This window comes from Melospiza melodia, chromosome 15, assembly GCF_035770615.1.
Source record: "Melospiza melodia melodia isolate bMelMel2 chromosome 15, bMelMel2.pri, whole genome shotgun sequence".
Classification (NCBI taxonomy): Eukaryota; Metazoa; Chordata; class Aves; order Passeriformes; family Passerellidae; genus Melospiza; species Melospiza melodia.
Window position 1 is genome coordinate 10,490,544 of NC_086208.1, and position 26,216 is coordinate 10,516,759.

Below are 26,216 nucleotides of genomic sequence, written 5' to 3' on the forward strand. Positions count from 1 at the left end.
CTTAACTGTGCCTGGATTTTCAAGAGAAAAAACATGCAAATTTGCATTTGATTTATAGAACTAAGTGCACTGTTAGCTAGTAGTAAATTAAAACTAACCATTCATTTTTCTTTCAATAGGCCAAGTTGATAGAGTTCAGTCCACTGAGGGCAACTGATGTTAGACTTCCAAGTGGAGCAACGTTTGTTATTGCTAACAGTTGTGTTGAAATGAATAAAGCAGCAACTTCTCATTACAATATTAGGGTAATGGAGTGTCGGCTGGCTACAAAGGTAACGCATGGCTTATGTCAAACTCTAATGAAACCTTCATCTAAATATGTGCTTTTTTCCACTTCTGACCAGTTGTGTCTTTAACACCTGGCTAGGTGCTACTCTTATATAACTTTTCTTTCCAGAACCAGACACTTCCATATGCAGGAACAGAACTCCTGCTGAGCTTCATGGAAGTACAAGGACTGTGTCCTTATATAGAAGATTATGTGATTTAGTTCTATTAAATTATTTTTATTATACTTCAGTGGAGGAAATAAGTCTATTTTTCAGAAAAAAATATTCCCAGTTAATAAGATAGACTGTTTCTAATTAAAGCTGAATAAGCTGAATAATGACAAATAATGGAAAGCAACCACTATGGTCACATGTTTATACGTATATATGGCAATAGATGTGTATTTTCTAGGATTTAGAGAGCATCCAAGCTAGTAGTTGAAGGCCTGGAAGTAATATTAGAAATGCTGAAGAGCAGTATGTGTCTCAGCATAAAGTTCAAAAACAGGCTTGAATGAAACCCCAACATTTAGGGTGTACTGCCAGTTTACAGCTTGAAATTATCTCTAAGGTGTATGGAAACTGAACAGGGGAAATCTAAGTTCTGCTTTAATTCTGGATTTTGTATGTTTAGGAGCATGTAGGTGTAGGGTTTGATTTGAGTTCTTCATGAGAAGACAGTACATTTTTCTTTGATAAGAGCAAATGAGGAGTAAGCATAAAGATTCACTGCAGTTGCACCAACATAGGGTGCTCTAGGAAAGAACAGAATGTGGGTCACAAAGTCTAGAAGAAAGCTTTGAAATGCAATATGGAACTCCTTGCCACAGAATATCAGACCAATATCTGATCAATATTCAAAAGTACTTTGAACATTTGCTGGTGTCAATATTCCATTAAAAATAATTTTTTACAAGTTTTAGTTAGTGATAAAAAAATACTTGAAGATCTGATCAGACATTGACAAAATGTATTAAAAAATAATGTGCTGCGATTTTTCTGAGGAGGGAAGCTAGACTTCAGATGACTTTTTACATGGGCTTTAAACTCAAGTATCAAAGGAATAGTTGCATTTCCATTGTATCTAAGATGTGGTAAAACAAATACCACCAATGACCACAGTTAAAGCTGTTGTCACTGAAGTTAATAAGATTTTTAAGCCATTAAGAAAATGAAGATAAGGACCTGCCTATTTGTTAGTTCTTTTATAACTGATAAATCTCTAATTTGGGATTGCTAATGGACAAAATATATGTTTTTAAGAGGAACTTCTTTTTTTTTTAGGAAAGGAATAGAGAGCCTTCACAGATAATACATTCTAAAAGGCACTGTACAATGAGTGCATTAAGCTGTGAGAGCTTTTGAAGTTATTGTTCCATATACCAGACTTTGTGAATTGAATCACAGTTTTCTAAATTGCTTTAAATTATTAGTCCTGTACAGTATACTGAAGAGGTATTAAGGAAACATCTTTTCTTTTACATTTCTGTTAGCTATGATGCAATCTTTAAAAATGCACTTTTAGCAGATGCTCGACTGTAAGGAGACTAACAACATACACCTGTCTGTTTTTAAACATATGCTACCCAGATGGAAAGCTGCACACACTATAAAAATACATTGAGCCAGGAAAAGTCTGTCTTTAGGAAGAGGTCACAGTGGGGTGAAGGAGGGCAGGTATGTAAGTTGAAACAGGAAAGTCTTTTAAGCACCATTAAGCTAATGGAACTATGAACTAACATGCTGGGCCTTGCAATGATGCTTTTAAAGAAATTCTCATTCTAAGTGCCTTAGGATAGGCTTTCCCCCCCTTTTTCTGCTTTAGGTAATTCTAGAATTTCATACTGCTATACTGCATAGGCAAAGATGCCAACACAACATATCCCTGCTAGCATTAGTGTAGAACATTTTGCTATCAGTCAGTGAGTTCTTGATCATCCTGGTAAATTATCTTTCTTAGATTCTGTTCCTTTCCCTTCCCTCAAGAGAATCATTCTTTTGCCTTTCTCTTCCCCTCTCTCTGTTCTTGTAGCAGCCTCTCAGTGCTCTCCTGCACTCTGTCACAGTGAGTTTCCAGTTTAAAGACGTTTCCTGTCCTCACTGCTCCGAGCTCCCCCCGGCTGGGCTGGGGATGTCACCCCCCTGCTTCACCCTCAGCCTGGTGTGGGGCCAGCAGTGGCTGCAGCTGCAGGGCCACCATCAGCTCCTGGGCACAGGGCTCAGATGGCATTATAGAAATGCTATGTGTAAGGAAGTGATGCTGCTATAAAAGTATTCCTGGACTTACTCTTAGTCAGACTTTCTTGTATTTATATTTGTCCCATCATTTACCAAGTATGTTTTCCTCTCAGTTACTCACAGTTTTCCAGTGTGCCTATGTTGAACAATTAAGAATAATAAAGCCCAAAGATTCTATATCCTGGCAGTTCAGAGCTGCTTGATGTCCATATCTTTAATCAATCTAGTCAGTGATCATCAAGAAAATATCCAACTGTGGGAGAAGTATTGGGATTAGTTTTTGCACATTAAAGAGATGGGATTTTTTTCCCCCCATTTCTGTTCCATGTCCATTACCATTCAAGCTGCTGCAGCTAAACTATTTTCAAAAACCATTTCTGTTTGCCCATGATATTTTTCCCAGTGCTGTTAGAATCAAACCTTTGCTCTAAGCAGGATAGACCTTTCCAGCAAAGCCGTGCCCACTGGCCCAACAGGGTCAGTTTCCATTTGGAACATTTGACCTGTAAAGCCCCGGTGTAGTGGCTTGCCTGAAATACAGCATCTCCCTTCAAGAAATGGGAACAGATGTGACAATGCATGTGGCATGTTTCTGCAGGGGATTATTTATTAAAAAAGAAAGTAGAAAAAATTTTGTTGCCTTATAGAATAGCATTGTTTGTAAATTCTGTTTAACTTCTCATAATGAAGTCCAGGGGATGCTAAATATTGGGATGAAAGCATGAGGAAAATAATTTGCATTCATTTAGCACCTTAAAGAAGATGTGTATGCACCACCATACAACATATTTAACTAAAATGAAGCAGTAATTTTTATTGACTTATCAGTAAGTAAGCTAATATACAAATTACATAAATGCTGTAGAGTTCTAGGTATTCAGAGTCTTTAAAAAGGAGGCCAGAAGTGACTTAACTAGTCTTTTACAGAAAAAATTGTCTCATGCTGATTTCTGCATTAGGCACTAAACAGTTCTGCTTCTTTCCCTACCACTGAACATGTAAAATTGTGTTTTAAATGGCAACAAAGTTATATGATGAGGATTTTGTTTGTTTTGCTCTGCTGAGCCTCACATAAATCTCAGCGAGTCACTAGATGGCACCAAAAGTAGTTAATTTTTAGATACTGCAATAAAGCAAAACTGGAGGGGCCCCTGCAAAAAAAGCTCTGTTGGGGGAGAGCAAGAATCTACACCAGATAGCTGGGCAGCAGATCTGCTTAAATTTCATGCTGTAACTTTGCACAAAACAAAACAAATACTTTTCAGATATGTATCAAGAGAAATTATTTCAAACCAATCTCATTCTGAACCGGTGCTCATTGAGAAGAATAAAACACATTGGGTGAAATCTTGGCCTTGTTCATAAAAGATTTGAATGCTGATTTGTATAGAAAAAGGATTTAATTCCCTGGTCTTTCTATACTGTTTTAAACTCTTTCCAGACATACAGCTTGATTTGGAAGTTTTAAACTCAATTTAAATGGTGCAGCACTGGACACATACCATGTGCCTGTGAACACAATAAAATGACATTGCTGTGTACCTGCTAATCTTTGTTTTATTTTGTAATCTGCTGAAATTATAGGTGCTAGGTCAATGACCACTGACTATTCATCTATCATTCAAAACATCAAAATATTTCACCTTAGGAGGAAAGGTGAAAATGCTTTACCATTTTCATTAGACGCATAGGAGCATCAACACATATTTCAGCCTTCCAGAGAAAAGCCTGTTGGACATTCTGTCTTTCAGGATTCTGGTGTGTTGTAGTAATGACTGTCAACTGCCAAAACATCACAAAGATACACAAAGCATGGTATCATTGCCAGGAGGGGGAAAGCAGATCCGTCTATAACTAATAAATATCACAGCAACCATGTAGGAATGGAACAGATTCAGACCAACACTGTACCACTCCTTTAAAGGCTCAGAAGTTCCTTTAAATCTGATGTTAAAGAAAGTACTTAAATTTTACTTAGAACTCCAGAGATAGACAAAGGTTATGGTTATTCTCCCCACAAATCTTATGACCACTTTCATATTTTTAAGGCTATTGTGAGAAAAGGTTGTAATGACAACCTCAAATGTTCATCAGAAAATTCCAGGGGTGTATTGGAAATGTCAAACTGAAATGTTAGAGCAAATACTAATAGTATGGAAATAAACTTTTTAAGGACTTCTAGTGTTACTGCATTATAGCATTTGTATAAAGAGTTGTCCAGATGGGATTGTAAAAGGTTGGTAAGTGCTTGAAGTAACAAAGTCCATGGAAGAGGATAAATCACTGATCTGATTTCAAACAAATAATGCCAGTAGGGCTTTTACAGACAGTATCTGATTTGAGGGAAGAATACCTGCCATTCACAGACCTTTAATAATAAATATAAGTATTGTCTGCTCTTTACTGATAGAAAGTAGGTTCTGATGGTTCTCAATTAAGAGGTGAAAAGAGAAAATGGGCCTTAAAGGTACTTACGGACAACTAAAAGTTTTAAACAGGAAAGCACAATATTTTCTGTTTTCTTTCTTTCTTTTTTTTTTTTTTAATTTTAGCTTCTCTCAAAGTCAAAAGGCCTGGAGTGGAGAAAAATGTTGAGACTCCATGATGTGCAAAGCAAGCTGGGAGTTAGCCTAGAGGAAATGCTGACCATTGTCGAGGAGGTATTACATCCTGAGCCTTACAGCACAGAGGAAATTTGTAAATGCCTGGGAATTAGCCTGGAGGAGCTCCACTCTCAGATCCTTAGTCAAAACATGCAAGATGGTGAGCATATATGAAATGGTGGGGTTTACTGTACAATGTTTCTATTATATAAAAGTTTTATGCATTAATAAGTAGTTCAAGTGGAAGTCTTGCCAGAATACTTGGCTGGAATCTTGGTTGGGAAGTGAAAGAATTGATACCATCATCAATTGATATTTTCATTCTAACTTTTAACTTAAAATTGAGCAAACTTTGATTTTGATTGAACAGTTTCTAAAATGATGAAAATAGCAGATCGCTTAACTGGCGTTCAAGACCAGCAGAGATGGGCTTGTGCTTCTGTTCTTAACTGATAAATACATGATCACTTCCTAAAACAGTCACTGGGCAGCAAGTCTCAGCCTTTCTTGAGAAAGTTTCTGTCACTTTACTTTTTCTTCTAGGAAGATGTTGGTGGAGATGAACAATTTGCTATTTAAAGTGTTTCCCATGTATTATTGTTTAGGATTATACCAGGCAGTCATGAGCATTGTCACACATGAAATGAATCCTGGATTCATATAGTAGGGTTGCTAATAATACCAAATAATAGAGAATTTATGAAATAATTTGTTCGCATTCATAACAAGTTTCCAGTTGAGATCAGAATCTTCCTTTAAGAACTACACAGAATCCTTCTTCCTTGTTTCCATTCTGTAGCATTAATACCTGTATTCTCTTGGAGCCAAATTACATCCTTATCAGTCCTTTCCAAGACTACTTTCAGGAATGTGTACATTGGATGTGTATAGATCTGTAACATACCTATCTATGCTGACACTTAAATAATCTGTTCACCTGGAGTGATTGTAAATTTTATATATTAACCAAGGACCAGGTCCTGAATTTTCAACTTGTTTTGTACCCCAGTGGTATCAGACAATATGAGATTATCTTATTGTCTAATTACACTGCCAGCAGATACCAGGATGGAATAAGATATCTTATTCAGCTCTTTATCTCCATAGAAAGAGTTTTGATAACTTTGTACTGTCTGTACATGAGGAATATAGGAACCATGTACCTGCACTCTGCAGCACTTTCCAGGGAAGCTGCAAGGTTGTAAATCTTACACAGTCCATGCACTCTCCCTTTCATGAAGCAAGACTATTAACTTACAGATGTTTATACTCCTTATACCTGGTTATAAAACAAAATTCTACAGTTCTGCAAAATTGAGTTGCTTATACAGGTTATCTTGATATTTAAAAAAGTCTAGATGAAAAATTTAGAAATAAAAGCCGTAAAAGAAACTCAAAGGAAATTTTATACTGTAGCTCTGAATACCATTTGCAGATGTTTGCTGAACAGAATCTCTTAAACTTGCATGACCGTGATTTCATTTGATAAGACCAATTAAAAAGGATTATGCTGAAAGCCTTTTTGCATGTACAATATAAAATTAAATAACAGATTTCTGTAAAACATGCAGAAGAAATAAGACAGACATAGAAAGAATCTAAATCTGCTGGGTTTGTTACACACTATACAGATTACACATTATGTTGGCTTTGGAATATCAGAGGCTGTTTGAAGAAAACATTTTTCTTACTTCCCCTCTACTTTCCCACTCTATTTTAATGACAATGCCTGGCTTCTTGATGTGAGAGAGAAAACATCCTGTTAAATAAGTAACCTCTTCAGAGGATTTCAGAGTGTCATTGAATTTCTTTGTTCAACATGAAGAAGAAACCATAACATTTAGGAGATCTTTTCATGCCCAGTGATCATTACAAATACTGTTTTGTATTGGCATTATGTCTCATGTTTAAGGATCTAAAAGTGCTCTGTACATACTAAATTATCCTTAAGTCCAGCTTCCCCTCTACTCCTCCAGTGACAGTGCTGTATACTCACATAAAGTTTTATCAGTATGTAAGGGTGACCAGATAAAAACTCCACATCTCAAAGGAACATTCTATGGACTGGCTTTGGTCAAGTCCCAGGCCAGGTCTGGAAGCCCACAGCAACTCTGCATCCCTTTTATAGCAAGTATTCAAGGATTTCTGCAGTTCCCCACTGTACAGCCCATTCGTTCCCCATGTTTGGAGAACTACAGATGGTGTGTAAATCCTCTCTAAACTTTTTGCAGTTGTTCTTTGGTCAACTCAAAATCCTGAGTTTAAAGCTCCCTTGAAAATGTTTACACATGGATTGCACTTGTGGCTTCTGAACATCTCTAGAAAAATAATATTTATTACTTTCTAAGGTGCACTGTGCCATAATGTTGGCTTGGACTCGACTGCTTCACAGAACACAAAGTGTGTGGTGATTGTGGGACATTAAGTATTTATAAGCTTCACCACAAAAGGATATTCTTCTGTAAAACACTGTATTCCTTTAACCATGAAATGTTTTTTCTTCTTAAATGAGGTATTTTTAAAACCCATTTTTCCTCTTCATATAAAAAAAAATTAATCTAATTCTGACATTTAAACCAGAGAATGAAAAAGCCATGGGAGGAGTAGGCATCCATTTTCTGTGTGGATTTGGCTGTTTAACTCCTATTTGTCCCCTGGAAAGAGAATTCTAAATCTGTGCTGCAAATTCCACTGGTGCTTGAACAGCCATTCATGGGTGTTGATGGTGACCTGAGTGCAGGAACAGTCTCCACACTCCCTGCACTGATGGGTGTAGGTAAGGGGGTCTCGAGTGTTCTGTCAGGCAGCTCAGGGGCACAAAAAGCTCTCTCTGTGCATCAGATGTCCTGCATGACACCTCCAAACTGACAGGCTTCAGAGCACTTTCCAGTTTAAGGGTCCAGGTGCCTAGTTCAGCCTTGCCCTGATCCATGTCATGGAGAAATTTTGGGACATACCACAGAAACTGAGATATGGCTACTCCAGGCAGATGCCATACCTAAAAGATGGAGGCTTTGGGGTGTGCCACAGGTTAGGCACAGGCACTGAATAGTCCAGATTAATTGCAAAAGTCTGTAAAGCCATCAGTCCTCTGGAGGAAAAATCACTTTAAACCAGTAGTTATCATAATCTCAAAACAGGTGTCTGCTAAATGTGTCACCGAATCCAGCGATGACTTGTCCCCTGGTTTATTTTCAGAAAGCTGGATTGCAAGCAGTTACTTGAGCAGTCCCAGTAGAGTAACTGTTCCCCACTTCAAGTAGGGGGTTCACAATCTGGCTCAAATTAAAGCCATCTGGCAGCATTTTCTTATATACATTATGAGCCAGAAACCTTCACCCTCATCATGTTCAATCAGCAGGATGCCTAACAGAGAAGGGTACAATTCCACGTGAGTAATGGTGCTAGAAGCTGTCCCCTACACAACTGCGTGTCCGTGAGTTTTTCCGGTTGTAAATTTCTGACAGTCCCATCAGCCATGTGTAGCTCATTAATCTCCAGTGAAATGTATCTTTAGAAGCTGCCAAAGCAACTAGAAAAAAATATATTGCCTGGAGAAGTTGGTCTTTAGCTAAAGGTCAGATAGAATTGTACAGGAAGCCTCTACAGAAAGGAATCTGCTGAATTTGAAGTTGTAACAAATAATAGGAGTTGCTGAGAAGCCACAACATTTACTTATACAGAAAAAAAAATCCTTTAAATGGACTGGACAGGTTTGCACAATTGCTAAAATTAAAAATATGACCATACAGTTGAAAATCCACAGTAAACATTTCTGTTATATTTAGTTAACCCACAATTATTTGGGTCTAATAGCCCAGATTTTTGTCTGTTAAGGGATTTTATCTGGATTTTGGACAAGCTTTCATTAACATTAGTCTGCTGGGTCACAGCAACTTGGAAGGCTCTTGCTGCAGTGCTATCTACTAGTGCCCTGGAAAATGGCACCATTTCTTCAAGGGCATTTGGTGGTTTGTAAGTGAACTGAATTTACCTGTGCATGGGTGACCTGACAGAAATCCTCACAGGAGCAAAACTCAGAGAACTCGAAAGTTGAAGTGGGAGAAACCAGGCCTTTGTTATAGTTGAGTGGATTAGGAAAGTATATTTACATTTTTGGTCTAATTAATTACTTAATTCCATACATTATAGTAGCCTTAAGGATCCACATGCTTTTAAGAATCTGGCATTTGTTCCCTAACCCTGCTTTTTATGCTCTCCTTTGAGCACCACAGAAAGTGAGACCATATAACCCAGTTCTGTGCAATCCTGCAAGGGTTTCTTTGAGGGCTTCCGTTTTTCCTCTTTCAGAGCACTCCAGCCTTGGCTCAGATATAAACTAATCAGGTGTGGACCCTCTGGTTTTGTTTCTTTTAACTGTGACTGGCTTAGCAAATGAGTGAGTATGGCTTAGGAAATCAATGGAGCTCATATACAAGCTGTGATGCAGCAAACAGATTCCAATATAGATGCGACTTTTAGAAATATCATCTGTACTCTATCTTCAGTTAGGTAAAGAGGGTTTGTTTGGACTGCCCATCCAAACAGAAGACATAGAAGAAAGTTTCTGTATTATCAGAGGCATTTGGTGTTGAAAGCTGAAAATGCGTGAATCATATCATTATTTTAGAATAAGACTTAGAGAGTATCGAGCTGTTTGCTATCCTGAAGATAATTTTTGCCTGAAAAGAAAACTGCCTGAGAAGAAAAGCAAGCTATAACAAAAATTTTTAAACACAAACATAATTTTTTGGAAATAAAATGCTGCCTATAACAGACCCATAGCTAATGCCAGGATCCCAGCCCTTAACCGGTACTCATTTGGTAAACATCAGCAAAGGAGTCTGCAAATAACACACAGCACTCTCTGCTGCCTGGAAGGAGCCAGAGGAAGCTGTGTCAAGGTAGCAAATTCCCCCCTCCACTGAGGCTCTCCCAGAGAGAGGAGACAGCCCAGGACACAGGACACAGCTCAGGTCCCCTGGCTCACAGCCAGAGCCAAGAGCCCATTGTGGTTGCCAATTCCCATCATGACGAGCACAACACAACCCCAGAGGTTTTAAGGTAATCTGGCCAGTAGAGCACTGCTCTACCAAAGGGTGGTCTCCGAATCAATCACAGCCTTTGGCAAGTCTGTGGCCTGACAATTGAAACCAGACATGTTTTCAGTTCATTCTTTGGGTTACTACTGTTCTATGGTGATTTACAAGAGAGTGTGAGCTATGGCAATCTCTCACGCAACTTTAGATATTCCCTAAACGAATGCACATTTAGAAATCTCCTTGCTCTAAAACAATGCCTCATAAGAAAAGAATATTTAAAGAGAAACCATCCTTAAAAATAGGCCAAGCTGCCTTTCTTCAGCGTTCAAAATAGAGGCACCACTTTGCAAAACACAGTGCAACTAACTCCAGCAGCAACGAAATCAGAAACTAAAATATGCTCTTCCCGTGTCATACTCTCAAGTCCATGGTACTGGGGGGCACTCAATTTTCTCATTTCTGTCCTAGTTTGAAATGCTTTCAGAAGGCCTGTTCACAAGACAAACAGCACAGGGTTTCTCAGTAGCAGGCTGTATTGAATTACAAAATAAATAGGAGCAGAAGCAATATCAGCAGTAGCAGAACATTGCTATGTTAAATGTTTCTGTCTCATTTTAGACTAGTTCTGTCTCAGCACTATTTTCAGCATTTACAGTTGTGAAATACTGTGGAGAAAAAAAAGGCATTATAGAGGTGCTGATGAAGTTTCAGTTTGTAAGGATTGTTGCCTGGAGTGTTCAACACGAGAGACTTCATACTGAACCTAATTTTATTTCCAGTCTTTCAAGGAAGATTTCTACATGTATTTGCAAATCTAGATTACTTAAAATGTCAGAAGTGGTTCCAGAACTTGGCAGTCTCCACAGAACAGCCAAGTAGGAACTCTGTGGGACTGGGTCAGACAGCAAGTTCTATTTTAAATACAGGGCTGGTCTTGCTTCTCCTTTTACCTCTATTTGAGAGTTTTATCAGCCATTTTAGAAAGCAAGAGACACCAGGAGTTGAATTGAGAGAGAAACTTCACTCTAAAGGAGAATTTACATGCAGAAAAAAAAGAAGATGAAGGATGTTCTGAAGTGCTCTAGCAAGGCTTTGCTGTGCTAAAATAAGGAAACAGTGCAGTAGATGCTCCATATAGAGGTTAAAGTCCATTAATATTTACCACCCAAACAGCTCACACAAACCAATTAAGTCATAAATTAAATTATGTCATGCATGCTTCTGGTGAACAATACTTCCTAAATAGTAGCCATGGTATTAAAGCAAACAGAACTATATTGGGAGAGGAAAACAATGGACTACAGCACGACCTTGGGAACAGCAGATCAATTCTCAAATATTAGTTGCAAACCAAACCTTCCTGTAAATATGGGTGGCTTGTGGTGTCTTTAACCACAGCCATTTCCTTCCTTTTTGTGCCCCATTATTCAGGCTTGGTGGAGGTCTCTACGCTGACGGCCACACAGGTTTGGGCACCCCCCTGACCCTTCCCAGCAGAATTGCTTTTTCATGGCACAACAGAAAAAATTTAGCCAAAATCCTTGCACTAGTCTTTGATCTTAGTAGGTCAGTACTAACCTGTCTGGGCTTGGCATCTCTTCACATTCACACAGGCAGCACTGACACTGGCAAGTAACCTGTACCAAAAGTGAACCCTGAAAACCAAAGTGAAAGCACCTGTTCTCTTCATGGTACCTTTAATCCAGTATTAACTACAGTCACAGTGAGCCTGCATTGTTGAGAAAAATTGGGTGGTGTTTTTTGTGGTTTGGTGGTTGTTTTTTTCCAAGTAAAGGTCCATCTGCACAGTTCCACAGTTGCTGCAGATTTGGCCTGGAGCAGCCACACACAAGGCCCTGGGCCAGCAGGTGCTGGCTGACAGCTGCCTGCAGGGCACTGGGGACCCTCCAGGTGTTCTGCTGATATTCTGCCTGTGTTCTGCTGCTATTTGAAAACCTGAGAGCTTTAGATTAATGCCCTAATGCTGTCACTGCCAACCCTTAAGCTTCTGCCTTGCCTCTGCAAAGTAAGAGGAGAGACTGAGCCTGTTCAGTGGCACAGGAAATAACCAGAGCATGTGCATGAAGCTGTCAAAATGAAAAAAGATGTGTACATTGCATTTTGATAACCTCTAAACATTATGTTTTATTAGGGCTTTGAAAGAAGATGTAGGAGAACTTTTGCAGAAGACTTTCAGCCTAGCGAGTTCTCATATAAAGGATAAATTGCTAAAACCCCACAATTCTATTATGTTTTTGTATGTTGCTTTTGTAGCAAATAATAATGCAATTTTCTTTTTGTGTAGTTTCCACCTTTAAGTTATACCAGCGTGCAAAGCACGTGTACAGTGAGGCTGCCAGAGTGCTGGAATTCCAGAAGATTTGCAGTGAAGCACCTGCCAATGCACTCCAGCTGCTGGGAGAATTAATGAAGCAGAGCCATATCAGCTGCAGGGAGATGTATGAGTGCAGCTGTCCTGAACTGGACCGCCTGGTCGACATCTGCCTGTAAGTTGTGACCACAAGGAAGAGTAATCGCCTGTGGAGAATACGGTTCGAATTGAGGAGAAAACATCACATCCTTGGCTATTGCAATCTTAAAATGAAAGTATTCTTGTCTCTTCTTACAAAATTAATCTCCTGCAGCGACATTACATGGTCAATTGTTTCCCTGCTGACATCTGTGTAATACTTTCAGATGAAAGCCACGGTTTATGGCTTTATTACAGATTTTGCTTTTGGACTGACTCATCGTCACAAGTGTTACGTTAGACTGTTGGCTACTCTTTTTTAAGTTGCAAAAGAAGTCATAAGTAGTTTTCTTAAAACATCATCTTACTTGTTCTATCTGAACTGCTACTTTTTCTCTATTTCTTAGAATTACAGCACCATAGAATGATTTGGGTTGGAAGGGTCCTTAAAGATCATCATGTTCCAACTCCTCTGCCATGGGCAGGGACACCTTGCACCAGACCAGGCTGCTCAGAGCCCCATCCAAACTGGCCTTGGACACTTCCAGGGATGGGGCATCCAGTTTCTCTGGGCAACCTATTCCAGTGCCTCACAACTCTCATATGAAAGAATTTCTTTCCAATAGCTAATCTAAATCTACATTTCTCATGTTTCTTAACCATTTCAGTACTGCTGCCACAGGAGTTCCAGGGAAAAAATGAGCTGTTCTACAATCTTAGGTTGTCTTGGATTTATAATGAAATGTAGTGAAATGCCATTTGCATTTTTTCAATTAAAAAATAAGTTGTCCAGGGTATCAGATAGGTTGGACAGCATTTCACTGTTTAAGAAATAAGTGTGCTGTTACAGGGGTTGACACTCTGCTTCTCTCTGTGCTGTTTGAGCTTTCCACATATAATTAAGTCCCCATCTCTGCCTCAGCATTAATCTTTCAGCTGTGATCCCTTCCTAACTCAGTTTGGTGGTGAGGAAACAATCTCAATTCTGAAGTACATTCTCTGAGTGCCATTTTGTCCCTTCTCTTCTCTCCATACACAGGCTGTTGTTTCCATGGCTCAGCTACAGGGGACAATCAGATCTGGTACAATCGTGTGTTAATCCACAAAGTAAAAACAAACACTTAGTACTCACATCCTACACAGCATTTCATCCCTCCAGCAGGGTCAGCATCAAACAATGGATACATTTCAGTCCTTCCTTATTTCTCTTTTTCTGGTATATTTAATCACAGGACAGACTACCTTTCATCTAAATCCAGTGCCTATAGAAGGAATTTAGTGGTTGGTGATCATTTTAACAGTGGCTGGGGAAATAAACAGTTGCCCAGCTGGGCTATCCCTGCCTCTGCTCCAACCACCCTGTCCCACCTGCTCCCCACAGTCCCATAATGGCCCCCTGGTGATGCCACCCTCCTAACTTGTGCCCCTAATTGTTCCTTCTTCTCCTTGGAGAAGGGTATGCTTAGTTTGGGAAACTGCCCTAAGCCAGAGCATTATTGCCCTGCCAGAAGGGAAATGTGGGGTGACACAAATGTTTCCAGGCCTGGGTCAAGAAATGTTGTTTCACTGTCTTTTAGAAGCAGATATCCCATCCTCTCTCTACATCTTTTCAGTCTTGAAGAAAATAAACAGTTTCAATTTGAAGTTTAAAAAATTAAATAATTAATACCTTACCACCTTTAGAAATTAGTCTGGCTTAGAATGAAAATATCAATTTTACAAGCATGCAATTTACTGTATTATTTTTTTTCTGCACTCATGGATTTTTTAAATTGCAGTACCCATTTATCAGGTTTGTAAATCAATAGAGTATGAAACATGATTATTTAGGTGGGTCTGATTTGTTTTGCAGACAAGATGGAATGTGTGCAAGTCAAAATGTCTTTCTGAGACAGAAATGTACAAACCTAAAAACTGAACAGAAGACTTCTGGACATTGAGAGATTATTTTGCATGTGGGATACACGTGCTCTTTTGTGCTAAAACACAAAGCAGCCTGATAGCCACTGGACAGACTGATAGCAACTGAGCAGAACAAGTTTTGATTCTTCTCTTGGGACCCAGTCCAGGGTGTAACTCCCAGACTGTGTTCAGTTTATTGTATCACATAGTGACCACATCATACAATAAGCTGTGACAGTCACTCAGCAGGACAGTTCCACCAGAGTTACCCCAGCTGCTCAAAGGGAACTGCTGATCTGAGTGTGAGAGGGGAGAACCATCTCCAGGGCCAGCTGGAGACAGAGACTGAGCTCTACTGAAGGATCAAAGATCTTGGGCAACGAAGTCTTGATCCTGTGCAAGGCATTGGTATTGCTTGTTCTGAGGCACCACTGGCAGGGCAGGAGCCTTACAGTAACATCTGCATTGCTTTTGATACAGTAACTGCCCAGAGCTGGTGCCTCAGTCAGTGCCATCCAATGAATGCACCTGGCAGATCTGAGGAACCCATTCTGACAAGGCCTGTTCTCAGGAAAGCTGGGAGGAAACTGTCCTGCCCTGGGCAGGGGACAACAAGCAGGTACAGCCTGGCCAGATGTGCTCTGCAGTGTGGAGTTACCTGTGCCATGTTCCAGCAGACACAGAGTTACCTGTGCCATGTTCCACTATACACAGAGTTACCTGTGCCATGTTCCATTATACACAGAGTTACCTGTGCCATGTCCCAGTATACACAGAGTTACCTGTGCCATGTTCCATTATACACAGAGTTACCTGTGCCATGTTCCATTATACACAGAGTTACCTGTGCCATGTCCCAGTATACACAGAGTTACCTGTGCCACGTTCCAGCAGACACAGAGTTACCTGTGCCATGTTCCATTATACACAGAGTTACCTGTGCCATGTTCCATTATACACAGAGTTACCTGTGCCATGTTCCACTATACACAGAGTTACCTGTGCCATGTTCCACTATACACAGAGTTACCTGTGCCATGTTCCACTATACACAGAGTTACCTGTGCCATGTCCCAGCAGACACAGAGTTACCTGTGCCACGTTCCAGCAGACACAGAGTTACCTGTGCCATGTTCCATTATACACAGAGTTACCTGTGCCATGTTCCATTATACACAGAGTTACCTGTGTCATGTTCCACTATACACAGAGTTACCTGTGCCACGTTCCAGCAGACACAGAGTTACCTGTGCCATGTTCCAGCAGACACAGAGTTACCTGTGCCATGTCCCAGTAAAGCAGTGAGCATGGCAGTGACGGCCTCTGGCAGCAGGAAGCTCAGCACAGGAATGGAAATTGTGTCCCCCATTTGTGCTGAGCTCTGTGCTTCCATGGTGACACAGCTCCAGCCAGCTCAGGCAGGGGGACACTGGCTGGCGGGCAGGAGCACAGCCACAGCACCAAAAGGAAAGCAGCATTTAGGATTTTTTCTAAATTAAATTAAAATTCATCAGAGCATTTCAGTTCCAGGGAGCAAAATATAAACAGTAAAGGAAAAAAGTGATGTGTATGCCCATGTAACATCAGATTTCTGATTTACCAGCAGAAGAGCCCACAGTATATGATGGCAGAGCTAAGTACCACAGTGGAGTGTCATTCAGATGGAATTATTTCAAATTTATATATTAAAATTATTTCATCTAGGTTTTTTTTATTGTATTCTTTGCACAGAAAAAAGTAAATTGTTTGTTCATTATTCTTTGCAGTCTTGTCCCATCAAGAATATTTCCTAAGAAATGCATCTTTCTTCTCTAGAATTTTAGTATTAAATCTTTTTCTGATTCAGTAATTAGATTTCTAAAAGTGTATAGCTCTTCTGGATGAATGCAGCTTAAGCCACCATCTAATTTTTGGGAAAAAAGTCTTAACTTTTCTTAAGTTGTACATTAAAAAACCTAAAGAACATAAAATCACTAGTCACTCCAGGAAGACTTGGCTGATGTGATTATAGAAATGGTCAGGAACTACATAAATTACATTCTTTACTCACAATGATATACAGCCGCCCTGTAACTTTCAAAAGCTTTTCCAAAAATACATTCCACAGAATTGCCTGAGTCTACTGCTGCTCTCTCCTTACAAGGTTTAAACTGTGAAGAATAATCTGCATATCCAGATGTTTTCTCTTTTGCCTAGATCTTTATGTTTTAGTGTATAACCTCTGCCAAGAAAGAAAGGGATCCATACTTGCTGTGGTTTGTAGTGCTGAAAACTGTAACCACGAGTTGGTCAGTTGTTTTTTTCACTTTGCAAAGATTGAAGACTTGTGCTTTCTCTAACTCTCCTCATGCTCTTAGCAGCTGGTTTACCTGTTAGTCTTCTAAAGCAGGTAACACAGCAGATTACTAAACAGTTAAGGGACAAAAAATCTGATGTGAGCTCCTGAGTAAGTTAGGTACTCTTGAAAATCTCTCAGTCCTTAGTGTTGCACATAACTTACTTTCATTTTCTTACTCTCCATCTTTTGGTGCTATAAATCCTGATAATTTTTGTGTTCCCAGCCATGCCTCTTACATGACAGACAGATGAATCCTCTCTGACCACTTTTAAAAGATACAGATTGTACATTACATCCAGGTACATTATGATAGCAAACACAATCCTGCATTTTGTCAAGACTCTTACCATTTCTACTGGTGATTTTCTTAAAGCAGCAGAGCCTGCAGTCATGGCATAATTTGAAATTTCAACAAAGCCAGAAACAGTTAAAGATGCTATCCAAATGCAAACTAAATTACAAAGCAGAATAAGCACAATCCTCTCCATTTATAGATTTCAATCTTACCGTGTCAACTCCATGCCTTCTGAAAAGCTACTTCATAATTTTAAGTATTTCAAATTAACAATATTGCTCTGGGGGTTTTTTACCTCTTAAAAGCACAGTTATTTTTAAAATGGACTACAACCATGTCTTGCCCACTGTTTCCATATACCAAACTGTGGGATTTCCTATTTACTCCCTTCTTTTATTCTTTTATTCTTCTTTCCTTTGCTGCACTACTCATATTTTTACTCATTTACACCCCCATAAGCTAATTCTCTTTATGTCCAGTGAAGACTGGAAAAAGATACACAAACATTTGCAGAAGCAAAGGCCAGACCCTGGGACTGGGGGCTGAGTGCCCCAGCCCTGGAGTCCAGCCCCAGCACCCTGCTCGCTGCAGCACAGCCCAGCATGAAACACATGAAACCCACAGCTCCCACTGCGTGGGGCAGCTCCCCATCCACAGGATTGTCTGCTCAGACTCCTCTCCAAAAGATCCCAGTGCACAAGAGGAGTGTCTGGCCAGGAATCCCACTTTACCAGAGGGGTCCAGCTTAGTACTGAACTGATTAAAACTTTAATGAGGCAGTTTCAGACCTGTTCCAAAGAGAACTTCCTTGTGTTTGATCTAGAAACCTCCCAGGCACCACATCTCCTGCAGACATAGAATTAGGTGCTCCCTCCTGGATCCACGTAGTACCAGGTACCTGGTTTTCAGATGGTGCAGCACTGCCCATCAGGTTCCTCAGCAGCCCCAGGTGGCTGCTATCACCACATTTGACACTGTTAAGCCACAGTATTTTGAAACACAGTGACTTCAGCTCTGCAACAGGCATATTTTCTGTCTACTTTATGCTTTATTTCTACTAAGTATTCGAAAATGACTCAGTAAAAATGAGGCATGAGCATGACCACAGAGAATTATGAAATCAATAAAAGGGTCAGAACAATTCTGAAGGGATTTTGGTTGCCTACCAAAATAAAAGCCAGACACCATCTGAAATACGAAGTTCTGTCTGAGGTAACAGACAAAATGAGTACAGACAATTGATTTAACGGACACTGAAAAGTGGATTGGGCCTTATAAAGTCAATGGGAATATCCTTATTGATTGCAACTGATACTGGATTGGGTCCTGCTCATTTTAGGAGGTTGCTCCATGGACCAGAAACTACCAAAATTGCATCAGAGAATGAGTGGCTTACAGGAATAACAATAAGTAAAATAAAACATCAACAGGAAATGCAGAATGAACATAAAATCGAGTCAATATGAAGGGTGGCACCACACAGACACACTGAAGAAAGTGTTTCTGTTCAAGAAGAGATGTGTGTTTAGAATCAAACACATATGCAAGTACTTGCTTGAAATATGACCTAAACCTCTACTAACCCAGCACTACACCAGATTCATTTAACATAAAATGCACACATGAAGAATTACAACAGCCCATTCTAAATAAGCTGTCATTTTCCAATGCTAGTCACATGATATTGTCTCTCCCTCTAACATATTCTAGGGCTGGTGAATCTCTCTATACATGGCAATTGGAAACAAATCAAAAGTATTTGTTTGTAAGTCAGATTAGATCTCCCACAAGAATAAGATTTCAGAAGAGTTTTCTAAATCTGACTGGTTCTGTTCTCATTAAGTTAGAAAAGCCCCAAAGTAACTCATTACATGGTCTTTTCCTACTTTTTCCAAGTAAAGATCAGGAACACAGGTAAGCAAACTATTGAAAACAGTGCTAAATTCTAATGAGATGGCATCTGAGTCTTGCAGTGTAACAGCATGGGATTTGCTCTAGGACATTTCTAGCAGGCCAGTGTCTTGAGGCTGGGAATGGTTTATATTTTGCATGTCATTTATTTGTCATTGTTCTTTCTGTTCACACTCCTCATTAAGAGCATTTTTTTTGTTTTTGGGACTACATTCATACTTTACCTCTACTGCTGTCAGTCTTAAGTTCTTGAGGTTCCTCTAAAGAGAGATACTCACCTATGTCCATTCAGCACAAACACAAGTTTATGTGAGTTTATTTATACAGAGTGCAGTGACTCTATGACTTTTTGAGAGTCTCTGAACTCTCCTTTTCTTGACTGGCATGCTCAGTAGTCATGCAGAAGCCTGTGAATCTTCAGCATGGTTTAGATCTGTCCTGGAAGAATAGAGCTATTTGTCTTTGCCACATTAGAAAATGGCTTGCATGCCTACATCCTGTGCAATTAGTTTATGAACCCTCTTTTGTTATTTTTGTCATGTATTTCTGTTTTCACTTCTGATGTCTTATGAATGTTGCTAACACAATTCCTTTCTTCTCCTGCTTTCTTCATCTCAGCTGTGCTGTGATCCTAAAAACAGCTGATGCTGAAGCTTTAGAAAACAAGGGGACTTTTGGAGCTGACAGAAATTACTATATTGCAGTTTAAGGCATCAGTACTTTTCTTAGGTCCAAAAGGGTAACTGCAAATTTCTGTAGTGGTACATAAAAGGAAGTGAACATCAGAAAAGTCTGATGACATGGGAATACTCAAAACACATCTGAGTTTTCTATAAAAATTTATATATGACAAAGTACCTCTTTTTGGTTTATTTTACATGATTTTTTCCCCTGTTATTTTCTTTTAGGCAATTTGGGGCCATTGGGTCACGTCTGACTGGAGCTGGATGGGGTGGCTGCACTGTGTCAATGGTGCCTACTGACAAGCTGAACACTTTCCTAAAAAATGTAAAAAAAGCTTATTACCAAACGGATGGCCAAAGGTTAGCAGGGGAGAATAACAGCCTGTTTGCTACCAAACCTGGAAGAGGAGCTTTGGTTTTTGTTGAGGCCTAAAGAACGTAAAAATTTTAAAGAAACTATGTAGAGCATGTAGAACTGGCAGTACTTCCCATGCCACAGTACATGAATGCTTTTTTCTGGTTTGTATTGTAATGAGCAGTTGCTATTATCAAAATGTATTTCTGAAGAAGCAATTAAAAGTAAACTCTTTGATTATAAAAGTCTTTTTTCCCCCATATTAAATATATCTTTCAGTATAAACATTGATTTACTAAAACCTAATGATAGGGAAAACTGAAATTGAAATAAAGATGATGATTTGTTACAGTGTCTCTCTCTTCTTTTCCCATTACTGTATTAAAAGAGAGATGAGGTGTGCAATGAGCTGCCTCAGTGGAGGGAGGGTACCTTGCAGTGTTTGCAGGGCTGTTCAGTGCTTTTCCTCTTCAGGTCCTGGGCATTGGGGGTTTTTTTGAGTGTTCTATAAATAAGGAAGATTAAATTGAAGCACTAAAAAAATTGGAAGGGCCTTGCTAAACATTTGAATTTTTTTTTTTTCTCCACAAGTAGGATAATTGCTGTTGTAATTAATGATAATATTGGAGGAGCACCTGCAGGCCAAGTAAAGCATTAGGAATACATTATGTTGAGTAGGACTTTTCTCCTAGGGATATTTCTTAGTGTCTTTGTGAAGGTATGAAAGTTTCAACAAAAATGAATGCTATTCATGAGCTGTATGATGTGACAACTTAAGTGAATGAGCAAATAATGAAGCCAATGGATTTTGAGTGATCCAAACACCAAACTCTCATGCTTGAGTCCCAGCTGTGCATCTACATCATAGAACATTTTCATTTTATGCAAAACTATTATAAAGGACTAAATACGATCTGCTGACCATGTAAAAGAACAATTAAAATGTAGAAGGAATAATTAATGAGAGACTTTACTGAGTTGTACTAGGCAAAAGTAAGTCCTAGGTAGGGAAACTGTCATTGACATTACTGACAAATTCTGACCTTGCTACCACTGTCTGCTCCTGCCATCTCCTACAACTGCTCTGGCAGTACAGAACCACAGTTCATAACCTGCCTCCTCAGCAGGAGAAATAGTTCTGATTGCAGAAAGGGCACTGTACATTAGGATCCCCCAAAGATGTCCTAACCCTGCTCCCAAAGGGAAAGTCAGGCTCCTGTGGCCTCTCTCTTGCACAAACTTCCACTTCTCTGCTCTCTCCAAAGAAAACCAAAGAGGAGATTTGGTTGTGTCACAGCCCTTGCAGCCATAAAAGACACAGCAAGAGTTGGCCCTGGGCACGTTTTTGTGATGCTAAGCACAAGTTAATGTCCAGAAGTCTGCATCAAATTAGAGATCTCTCAAATTTTCTGTACATTACCCATGCTAATTCAGGCCAAACCCAAATTCTCAGAAGCTCCTCATTCTGTGAGAAGACACTGCCAAATCTGAGCACAGCAGATGAACGACAGCCAATGCAAACTACCAGATCTTTTCAGGAACCTCAGAGGGGAATGTCATAGCAGTAGAGAAGATCTCTTATTTCTGAAAACCAGGAAGAATGGAAGAGAATGCTTGGCTCAAGTAAATCAAACACTCAAGAGGAAAAGGATGGGCTCTGGGCACAAGGTGGGGAGAGGAAAGGATGATTTGGAGGCAGGACAGTTACAAGGATGCATGTGAGAAGAGGAAAGTGAGGGAGAGGGGAAACAGTTCTGAACAATTGGCAGAATAATACAATGGGCTGATCTTAAACATTCCCTATTGCCATCTTGGAAATTTATTACCTTATAACCAATTTGTAATGTAGTAGATATACTGTGCATTCAAATAAACCTGTAGTTATAGGACCCCCAAAAGTAAAAAAAATCAGATAAGTATCTTCAACAATGTGTAAAATAACCACTGATATTTTAAAGAAAATATTGTTATTGCTTTGTTACCAACTGCCTAACAAAATACAATCCTGAGCTTACTCCAGTGAGTTCCTATTTATAATCCTGTCATAAAAATGGAGCAGAATACAGTAAATACCAGTCCCTTAGTAAGATATTTGCATAAAACTTCAGTTCAGCTGGATTAATGGAAACAGTAATCAGCATATGAGCAGAATAAAAATATATTATGGGGTTTTTTTCTTCTTCTTTTTTAAACTGAGCAAGACACACAAAGTCATAGGATCTTCCCCACAACACACAGGCTGCAGCACATTTCAAAATTTTTCTGACAATGAATCTTATAAATTATATTCTCATAAACAAAGAAAAGGAAACCAGATATAAAAGGAAGACAGTATAAAAGAATAAAACCAAAAGTTCTAAACTTCTGATGAATCTCTTTCCAAGTAAAATTTAAACCTAATTTCCATGGAAAAACCTACAGAATTCAATTCATATGAAAAAGGCACTCAGACATTTTTATTGACTGACTATATACAGGAAGTAAACGTTTCTTTTTAAATGAACAAAAAATGTTTTTGGGATTTTGTTTTGCTTGCTTTTTAAACCTTTAAAGACCTGTTTCTACATAATGGTAAAACTCTCCAGTGATCAGAGCATGACAACGAGAAGGGGCAAAGGTATTACAAGTATCTCTAACAATAAAGCAAGAAGATTTTGATGAAAATGTCTAAGTCTAGAGCAGCAGCTCGTGAGCATATTGCCTAAGCAAGGTTTTCCAGGTCTGTATTTTTAGTGGCTTTTCCTGACTACCTTTTAAAAATCTCTTCTATAGCTAGAGTAATGCTGATTGGTAAATCAGATCATAGAATTGTTTAGGTTGGAGAAGACCTCTAAGACCATCAAGTCCAACCATTGAGCCAGCACTGACAAGTGCACCACAAACCCTGTCCCCAAGTGCCACATCAACACATCTTTTAAATCCCTCCAGGGATCACCACCACTGCCCTGGGCAGGCTGTTTCAGTGCTTCACAATCCTTGCCATGAAGAACTTTTTCCAAATATCCAATCTAAACCTCCTCTGGTGAAACTGCTGATCAATGATGGAATGGCCCAGTGAGCCCTTCCACCAGGTCTCTCGGTTCCCTTGGGTGGATCCATCCAGCCCCAGAAACTTGTGAGTGTGGAAGTCAAGTGGCAGTGAAGTCACTGACAATCTCCCCTTGGATTACAGGTGCTTCATTCTGATCCCTGTCCCTCTCCTCCAGCTCAGGGGGTTTGGTACTCTGAGAACAACTGCTCTTACTATTAATGCCTTCTCTGCCTCAGTCCTTAAGTGCCTCAGGCGTTTCCTCATCCTTTGTTACCCCCTGCACCCAATAAAGGTTCGCACAAGCTATGATTATCCGTGGAGTGTAATTTTATCTTAGGCCTGACTGTAATTCATTCAATCAGGAGTTTAATCTTAGCGTGCAGTAAATGGGCTCTAAACACTTCCAAAAAGGATCTGGAATGGAGACACTGTTAGACATCTGGGTGCAGCATCATTGCCTGGTGCCATATTAATACCCTGTATTAGGGTAATCCCACTGACATGTATGTCTTCATCACTGCACTTGCTGACTGTGTATCTCACACAGGAACATGCTCATCCTCTGAAATAGCACGAGAGCAATTTTACCATTCACTCGACAGGAGGGGATCAGGACCATGCATTTGACGTTTGCTGTCTTGGACACAGCACACACACAGACATATGGCAACCTAATATATAATAATTACTTACATAACATTTTCGGGAATATGGGTTCCTAGTTAATATGATCTGAATGCCAACTTTTATTTTAGCAACTGCTGAGTACTCAGTCAGTATAATCCTTCTGAAATTCCTCTCCGAGTCCATGTGTCTCTTTAATAACATCTTGAAATGTTGGAGCAACTGGTGCACTGCAGCTTCAGTCCAGTGAAACATTTGTATTTTCAGCTAACTATGAAGCTTATTTGTGTGCTAAATCCCAACTAGGTCTAGTTAAAGATACACAACATTCACAAGAGTATCCTGCTCTAAAAAAGGATACCTTGGAAATTATATCTGTTCTGGGCAGGACTAAAGTAGTGCTCCCAATATAAGGTTCATCAATAAAAAATAACCTCTATAAAAGAACTTATACTAAAAGTACCAGTAGCATGAAAACTGGACTGGTAAGACAATGTCATGAAACCTGTGCTGTGAATCATGCAGCACATTAAATTGAGATTGAAGGCTAGGAATTGATGAGAGACTAGTTCACAGTGCAGGAAGGACTACAGTGGGGAATGTAAAACTAACTTCCAATTGCTCGCTGTGATACTGCCCTGTTTGACAGATTTTCCCAGCGCACAGAGAACTGGCAGAGGAAGCACTGCCAAGCAATGCTGCCGACACATCTGTCCTCCCTCAGCTCTGCAGTTCTGCCAGTTCTTTCATCAAATACTCTTCTGAGATTCAATATCTCATAAAATAGAGACAAGAGATTTAATTCTGGTACTGATCTTATCCCTCATACTGTGCTTTTGGACTTGTGTCACAAATAATTGAGATTCTCTGAGACACGACAGACCACAGCCTCCCGTGACAGCCCTGAGTTCACAGAGACAGCTGTCCCTGTGCCCAGGGTGGGCAGTGCCCAGCCTGCTCCTCTGCAGCCTCCCTGAGCCCCACACTGCAGTGCTGCCCTGCCTTGGACAGCTGGAGCTGCTACATTGGCAACCACTGCTTCCTGAGCACGTGGTTTTCCTCTGGTCACCTACAACTGTCTGAGCAGTGAAACCTGTGGGTGAAGGTTCTCTGGAGCTCCCGAAGCCTCTGCAGGTTTGGTCACTGATTTCAGCACAATGTGGATTTACCCAGCCCATACTCCCTGCAAACAGTTCAAGCAATACAATAAGAAATACTGAGGGTTTGCACATAGAGCTAACGTGCCCAAATCTCACAAGTAACTTAAGGCACTCAGATCAAATTCATCACAGGTGTCAGACCTAGCAAAGGAAAAACTGTAGACAATGGAAAAATGTTGAAGCTTCAGATGAGAAGACAGTCAGGAGCTTTCAGAATTAATTGATCATTGAAATGCTTGAGATTGATTTCCAATAGGAGAGCTTCCTGTAGAAGCAACAAACTGAGGAGGATTCATACAAAAGCACTGGGTATACTTATTGTATTTCAAGTCTAATGCATTTTGAGAACTGCTATCATTTTCTAAACCTTTATTTGTTGGCCAAAATTACACATTAATATTAAAAGGGAAAAAAAAAATCTTCCCACTAAAGCACAACTTTCTGCACTTGGCACACGAGAATCAAATACATCAATAAAGATTAGATGTACTTCAGACTGAAACACAACTAGTGCCCAAGCAGCTGTCTTCTTTCCAGCCAAGCTGCATGTGATTTGGGGTGGGAATAAAAATATATTTTATCAGCCAATGATCAAGCCAGATGTGTGGGGTTCTTTTTCTAAAATACAAATTAATTTTTCAAGGGATACTGAAGCAGGTTTGTATGAAGCTCTTACAGCAATTCCTCAGGAATATTATTAAATATCTTCTTTTTTGCCAAATTCCATATGGTGGAAGGTTTTATTCATGTTGTTCTACATTTTCTGGTTTCTTATCGGTCCCTCATGTGACAAATACATGCATTTATTTCTGTTGGCTGAGCTGTTTTGACATTGAGCAGGATTCTTTAATTGTGTTCTACTGATCAATTATCAACAGATTGAAATTGTTCTGATTAAATGCTGAAGCACTTTCTACTGACTTTGTCCCTGGGAACATGCTTTCCTATCTCCTTCCTTTTCAGGCTTCAATCTAGAAGAGAATTCAGACAAGACCCTGTACTTGAGGGGAAAAAATTTAAAAACCAGAGCAACCCTTTTAAACATCTATAGCAGCTCCAAGAATAAGAAGTTATTTATGAAGGGCTGAACCTAATTTTATTTAGGAACATAAAGCTCTAACTTTCATAGCTGAATTAAAAAGTCTAGCCAAAACCAGAAGCTAAAATCAGAACCAAAAACATCTAGCAAGGATTTACAGAACTTCTGTCAGATTAAGTTAAAGCTCCACAGCTGAATCATAAACTCAGTCAGAGCCAAATACTATCTGTGAATAAAAAAATTTGGGGACAAAGGG

The 26,216-nt window shown here is 39.6% G+C and overlaps 1 protein-coding gene across 1 annotated transcript in view; it reads left to right on the forward strand.

The window, feature by feature from the left end:
* Positions 1 to 20,457, forward strand: part of GALK2 (galactokinase 2) — a 47,172-nt gene extending 26,715 nt beyond the window's left edge. The window contains exons 7-10 of the mRNA XM_063169752.1: positions 120 to 272; positions 5,060 to 5,270; positions 12,458 to 12,659; positions 19,977 to 20,457. Coding sequence (XP_063025822.1) covers positions 120 to 272; positions 5,060 to 5,270; positions 12,458 to 12,659; positions 19,977 to 20,184 — 774 coding nt within the window. The 3' untranslated portion in view covers positions 20,185 to 20,457. The remainder of the gene's footprint in view (positions 1 to 119; positions 273 to 5,059; positions 5,271 to 12,457; positions 12,660 to 19,976) is intronic.
* The last annotated feature ends 5,759 nt before the right edge of the window (positions 20,458 to 26,216 follow it).